Source organism: Pygoscelis adeliae, unplaced genomic scaffold, assembly GCF_000699105.1.
Source record: "Pygoscelis adeliae isolate BGI_AS28 unplaced genomic scaffold, ASM69910v1 Scaffold71, whole genome shotgun sequence".
Lineage (NCBI taxonomy): Eukaryota > Metazoa > Chordata > Aves > Sphenisciformes > Spheniscidae > Pygoscelis > Pygoscelis adeliae.
The window spans coordinates 11,899,652-11,906,904 of record NW_008824356.1 but is presented as its reverse complement, the minus strand read 5'-3'; the positions used below and the strand labels follow the sequence as shown (position 1 = coordinate 11,906,904).

General features: G+C 37.2%; 1 protein-coding gene across 1 annotated transcript in view; it reads right to left on the bottom strand.

Annotated features, from left to right (window-relative positions):
* Window positions 1–21: 21 nt before the first annotated feature.
* The window catches only part of TTC8 (tetratricopeptide repeat domain 8), a 35,536-nt gene continuing 28,304 nt past the window's right edge, over window positions 22–7,253 (bottom strand). Inside the window, exons 8-12 of the mRNA XM_009319433.1 lie at window positions 6,713–6,852; window positions 5,254–5,428; window positions 3,827–3,949; window positions 1,917–2,000; window positions 22–231 (exon numbers count right to left, since the gene is read on the bottom strand). Of these exons, the coding sequence (XP_009317708.1) occupies window positions 115–231; window positions 1,917–2,000; window positions 3,827–3,949; window positions 5,254–5,428; window positions 6,713–6,852 (639 nt within the window). The 3' untranslated portion in view covers window positions 22–114. The remainder of the gene's footprint in view (window positions 232–1,916; window positions 2,001–3,826; window positions 3,950–5,253; window positions 5,429–6,712; window positions 6,853–7,253) is intronic.

The following is a 7,253-nucleotide window of genomic DNA, read 5'->3' as shown; positions in this document are numbered from 1 at the left end:
TAAGACACGCTTTGCCACAGGAAGTAGTTTATCTACTTTGAGCTAGTATTTTCGAAAAGATGTATGGGACATTTTCTCTGGCTAACTGTTTTTATATAATAAAAAATATGCTCATCAGAGCATAGCAAAGTGCTGTTTTAACTGTTTGATGAGCTGTTGTGTATCAACATGGCCTGGAAATGCTTCTTCTGACTTCTGAGCAGCTGTGTAACTCCTCTGAAGATCTCCAACCTGTAAGAAACACACAAACTAATTTCGTATATCCAAACACTGCAGTATTTGCATCATATATTCTGTGCAGTACATTTCTGATGCTCGCAAGTGTTTAAACATAGATGGTCCTGAGAGTGAACAAATAAAAGAATCGGTATGGAGGCTTTTGAACTCAGGGTTATGTCCCCCTTACATCAAGGGATGAGAAGAAAAAGACAGAAATGTGATTTTAATGGGAGGGATGCTTCAAGACAGTAACTTTATATCCCATTCCACCTGACTTCTTGGAGAATGGACAACAAAGTACACCATGCCCAGCGCTTGAAGTGAGGAGGAATAAGTGGAAGATTTGTTTTTAAACTCCATAGAAGTTCTGTTGTATACGCAGGCAAAACACAACCAATCAGGCCTCTGTAAAAGCTGCAACTCCATGTGATCTCCTGCTTCCTCACAGAGAGGCACAACAGTGTTGGAGAGCTGATGTTGCTCCTCTGCTGCTTTTAGAAGTGTGGTTCCACATTGTTCCCCACTTAGGGAACTTTATTTTTTCCTAAATAGCCATCATTTTTTAGAAGGAGGAAGTGTACATAAGGAGAGCATCTCAGGAAGCGGGTTCAGCAAAAACACCCCAAATGTTTGGGAACACATCCAGTAAAAGTGACAGCTCCTGGGTGGAAAGGGAGAAGCTATGGAAAGTGTCAGTAGGAGGCCTCTGTTGCCTGTGCATCAGTCAACACGGAGCTTCAGTGCAGCAAGAATTCTCTGAAGGGAAAGAAACCAGGGTCCTGGCCAGAGAAGTTATGTTTTGTGAACCATGGCCTTACACTGAATCTAAAGATTGCATTACCACACTGCATCAACAGCTAGCTGATCTGGCCATCCGTCTTCTCCCACAACCTATGCAGGTTCTTTGTGCAAAAGCTATGTAACAAGACATTTGCAGACTAGGATTTACTCCTTAATCAGTAAGCACAGAATGCAATTATTCAAAACCATCTTACGTTTCACAATGGAGAGGATACGCTTACAAATTAATGGGTTGTTCTCTCCTTGACGCATGTACTTTAGTATCTGTAGGAGTTGGGCTGCCCACACAACACAGACTCCTAACAGAATCTTGAAGGTGTAGGCACAAGCAAAAGAGCAATTTTTTCTTGTGAAAAATGTAAGGACTTGGACAAGTTTTTCTTTATTAACAGGAATGTTGGACACACTGTTAATTCAGTGTCTGAGACACTCTGTATGAAAGAAATCAACACACAAAATTCAAAGGTTGTAAAGCTGAAGAACAGACTTTCCTTTTGAGATCAGTAAGATCACGGGATAAATAAATGATATTCTTTCTATAATTACTGATAAATCACATGATACTATTTCACTTCACAGTCTGAAAAAGCCAACGACTGTAAAGACTGTACATGGAATTGTTAACAGATTGTTCATCTTCTGGGCATTTGGAAAATTACAAAGTTACTTTATAGCTAGTTGGCCTCACTTATTCTCAAAAGCAAACATTTGAATGACTAATTTTACACACAAAGCTTCTGGGTATTAAAATGAAAAAGTAACTTTAGTCTTCCTTGAGTTTATGCACTCTCTATTCTTTTGTCTTACCTATTTGGAATTCTCAGTAATAACAATAAAAACCCAACTTCCCCACCAAGGCTCAATTTTTAGATGACAAGAATAGGATAGCGCATTACCTTCTCTGAGAGTATTGCAAAATTGAAGTGGGGCTCATACATATGAGGTGCTAAAGATGAAGCAGTCTGCAGCAAAGCTCTTGCCTATGTAGAGAAAGAAAGAAAAATACAGTGAAATCTGTGAGGGAGGGAGGGTAACAAGAATCTAATGCAATTTTCATTATTCTTAAAAGAAATCATCCTGTGTTTTCTTTACTAGGCCTTTACTAAGAAAGCCATCTTCAACTATGTATGAGTTACACCAATAGTACATTTAGGCATAATGCAGTTTAATAGCATTGAAATGAATAAGACTTTTGGTTGAGTCAGAAAAAACATGTTGGGACTTACTCAATTAAGCAATTCAGTTCTAAACACTGAACAGACTATATTAATTGAAAAAAAAAGTATTTAAAGTCCCACCCCGCTGTATTTATCTGTTGTCTCTGACAGCGCTGTCTTAAGCATCCCTGAAAGCCTAAATTTTATCATAAAAATGACAGTCTTCACACCCAAAAATTTCAATAAAATTAACTCTTTTTTTCTGACTAGCAAAATAGTAGCATTAAAAACTAATGAAAAAATAAGTATCAGAATGTGCATTTTCATGCTGTAAATCCAATACAAAATTAAAGTCAACTTGTGAATGCTTTTACTAAAAAATTGAGAACTTCAGGGGAAAAAATACTGATCTTTTAAAAACAAAAGTGTCTGTAAACTGTTCGGGAAGGCAGAGTTAAGAACTTATTAAAACTCCCTAAATCTGACAACTCTGAGTACATGCAACAGTACTTATGAAAGAATATTGTGAAATAAACTAAAATCCAAGATAAGCAAAATATCTTCACATTTTTTATTCTTCTGTGCATAATTTTATTGCCATGATGATCCTGATTTTTCATTATCCATGTGATACAAGAAGAAAATAGAAAATTTTAAGCTAAAAACTAAAATAGACAGGAAACGATTATAATGGAAAGGCTCTGCAGTGCTAATTATTAGCAATCACAACCTCCACAACTGGACATAAGTTCCACCTAGGAATTAAATGTCTGTAAATTTACTGATTATGAAACTGAAACTAAACCCAAAGTTTATTTGTCACTGGAAACATCCAGTGCTGGGTTCATTTCAGTGTTTCCATGGCAATTGCTAGGTTATCCGAATACAGTGAACTTTGAGAATTTGCTCTTAAAAAAGGTATTTACCAGTCTTTATATTGTATTGTAGCTCTCTGATGTATATATGAATCCATCAAAATAGGCTTGCTCCCGTAAGGATTAAAACAAACCCACAGTAATTCGAACTGTCCAACAAATGCGTATTAATTTTCCCTGCGTGTGTATAAAAAATGAATGCCTTTAATCCACTGTGCATGTCAGTTATACATCTAAGTGCAATACAACTTAGTATACTCACATTAGGTAAGACGAACCACCAAGCTTACTGATGCAAAAGTATTTATCAAGAACCTGCTGCTTTGGGACAAAACTCTAAAGCAATCTCCTTGTTGAAAAGAATCTTCTAAGAGCTGATCTAATGGCTGTCTTCTGCCACCCAACACAAGTGTATTATCTACATTTATAAGCTGAATATATAGTCAAAGTTGTAATTTAAGTGATGATGACAGAGCGATGGGGTTTGTTTTGGGTATCAACTTAGAAAAAAGATCTCAAAAACTGTAAAGCCACTGTAAACCTTGTTTGTCTTTGATGAACCATTCGGCTATGCCTAAGAATGAGCAGTTTAATGGGAGATGGCATGGCAACGTGGAGGTTACACTGAAACACACATGAAAGTTATCCATATCTTCTGCCTGTAATAGTAAGCTAGACATTCATATGATGCCTCCACCTCAGGGAAGTGACACATTTCTTAAGTACAAAAGGGCCAAAGCAAGCATTCTGCTTAGGCTGAGATTCAACACCAACCTGTTCAATGTGACCTTTTTGCATTTCCAGCACAGCCAAGTTGTTGTAAGCTTCCGCATAATCGTTATTGTTGACTAACGTTAGCTTGAAACACTGGTAAGCCAGATTCAGGTCTCCTATCCCCTAAAAGTAAGATTGTATTTTAATTTGTGAAAAGACTGGAAACAACATGCATCTGTTTTGTTGTCTGGAGTATCTTTTCACCCATAGGTACTACCATGGAATACAAATTACAATAAAAACATGCTAATCAGAACCATACGTGCTTTCTTCCCAGACCCTCTCATTTGCTTCTTATTCTTCCTCCAGACAGAGTCGTTTCTCTCCAGCACAGAATTCCATGCTCCAAGTGATACTCACTTCATCTAATTTAACTTTTAGATGACTAAAGTGTCATCTAAAGACTACACTATCTGTCACTGTCTATAGTAGGGTAAGAAAAACAGAGATGTCTCCAGAGGGGAAGTCATCTTGCCTCTCTGTCTCTACACAGATTAAAAAAAATCACATATACGCCTAGTTTTAAGAAGATAAAAATTAAGGGAGATTAATTTCTTTGTATGGAGCAGCTGACTACTCTTTAATGCTCTAGTGTTATGACCAACGCTGATTACAGCATCGGGTTAAACATTAAAAGTGACAAATGCTGAAAAATATAGGCACAATAAATTTCAGTGTTTTAGGCAATGTAAATTGATGTGTTTATCCTAGTTGCAGTACAATCAAGATGAACAGTTGAGTTTCTCTCTGACTTAAGTTAAAGCATAATCAGCATTTGAAGGCAACTCATATTAGAATGCTGCCAAAAACTTTATTCAGTAACCTTATTCTGGGCACGCAGCTACACAGAAATCTAACACAACTTCTGGAAGAGCATCTGCAAAAATGGGCAATGAATGCATATTAGTGTAGAAATTTAACAAACTTTATCACAATATTTCTATAGCTGCCTGTGAGACAGCGGAACATGCCTTCTCAACTATGGCATACATAGTGCTTTAGTGTCTGCTATGTGCTGCTGAATATGTATTTTTGTGACAACAGAATTGGTCTAATGCTTCATGTAACACAAATAACAGCTCAGAGAAAAATATCTTGAACTCAATTTTTTTGCCAGATTAGCTTGTATTGCAGCAAAGGCCTTCAAGGGCTGTACGTGTTGAAATTTTTTTAGAAAGAAGGGACGGTGGGGAGGGGGCATCTTTCAGCAGGAGTAAGCCACATTCTGTGAAGAGGTACAGGACTTTTTTCTTTTGCCTCTTCCCCTCTACTTAAGTGCACATAAACCTTTGACCTGTACCGCACTTTATCCTGTACACTATTGGGTTTCAAATTTCAAAGTAGGGCAATGATTCCCTCCTAGTTATTCTTTTTCCAGTTTTTGTAAAATTATATTTATTCAGAAAGGTTGTTAATATTTTTCATACCACAGCCACGTGTCCCAAGTTGTACCACACATCTGCTGTCTCCTCCTCATTTTCAGCCAAAAACAGTGCACGTTCAAATGAAGATAGTGTCATATCATATTGCTGGGCATAGAAGCAACAGAGGCCCAGATTGTTAAAAAGTTGGCAGTTATAAACACCCATCTGCAGGAGCCGTCTAGATAGAAAGAAAATATTTGTTTATTTTTTTAGATTAATTTCAAGTAAGAGTTCTATTCTAAATGACAAAGTTCTCTCCTCCTTTCTCCCTATTCTGAGAGGGTGTAATAATCAAGTGTTATAGTCTTACACTTGGTAAAAGTTTCATGAAGGGCAGCGCAGGGCATTTTTGATTAGTAGAATCAAAGCTGCGCAAAACAGTCTTCATGTAAATTAGATAACTTATGTCTTTTTGACTGTGCCACATGATCTGACTTTACTGTAAGACAGGGCTGTACACAGACTTTCTCCATTTCCTCTTTCCAATCCCTCAACCTCAATCAAGCTGTAATTTGTTGCAGTTACTTTTTATAACTCTTCAGACTGCATTTTTTTGCTTGATTCCTGTCCTTCAGCACTGCTCTAACCAGTACTAGTACATCTACTATGTGAATCTCCATTAATCTTACATTTGAAGCATAACTCAGATTTTGATTCAAATTGATGTTAATGTGTTTTTTAGAATGGAGATGTTTTATAAAAATTCTGTTTATTAATATTTATAGGAAAAACAGATATGCTAAGAGGGCCAGGGAAAACGAGGGCTGCTGTCTGTAGCATGACTGAGAGTTTCTGAATCTAAAGCATAAAAGAGCTCAGGTCCAACAGAAATGAGACGGTAGGGCTTATATTGATTTAATTTGCTCTTAGACATAAGAACACGAGTCAGACTCCTTTGCACTCTGACTGTATCGAAATAAAAAGCAAGCAGCATCGTTTAACACTATCTTTTTATTGCTTTAAGCAAAACATGGGGGAACCCCAGCCCACATTCAAGTAAGGGATTTTCTGATCACAACTGCTCGTGACTTCAGGTGGAGTTTTTCAAAGACTACTCTTTTTCAAAGTGCTAAATAGGAAGTCCATGTGCCTTCTGAATGCAACTGAAGTTGAGAGCAAGGTCCAGTGTTCTCAAACTGCCTCATGCTGTGAAAGGCCTCATGCTGTGAAAGATCATTTCTTGTTTATTAATCAAATAATAACTGTTTTGATAATATTTGTTGATACTTCTACTTACGCCACATGTAATGATGACAAGTTTTTAAGAGAGAGATGTAATTATCACTGGCCGAGAAGATATGGTACGCTGATTTTATGGTGATATTTGTCCAAATGCTCAATCATCCTCGCATGACAATCTCCTAATATTCTTTTTTTTTTGCTATCAACATTACAAAAATCAACCCTTTATATTACCCTCCCACGTATTCAGTTCCCTCTCCCTCCCCACAAGTGTAGATACCTATAAAAGCGCAGAGCTATCTCAGGCTGGTCTGAATAAAAATGGTTACTGCCAATGCATGCAATGGCTTCCACGTGAGTATTGTCTTGTTTTAAGACGTCTTTATAGTACTCTGCAGCTGAGGAGATATTGTTCATTTCCTATACAATTAGAAAAAATTCAGATTAATTCTATATTTATCACTGATTTTTATCATAAAACTTATTAAAATGTCAATCTACTGAGTGCTTTATCTATGCCCTGTACAGTACTTAACTGAGATTAATTATGTATGCTCTTGCAGTTCTCTGATCATACAATGCAACACCACCAACTGGCATCCTCAGAAGTGACACACACATCCACAAGAAGAATGCATATTAATTTATCAGTGGTAGCTGTACCTGTCATTAACTCCATGCCATAGCTACAAAAAGAGATTTATTTAATAGAATCACAGAATAGTTTGCGTTGGAAGGGACCTCTAAAGGTCATCTAGTCCAACCCCCCTGCTGTGGGCAGGGACATCTTCACCTAGATCAGGTTGCTCAGAGCCCCACCC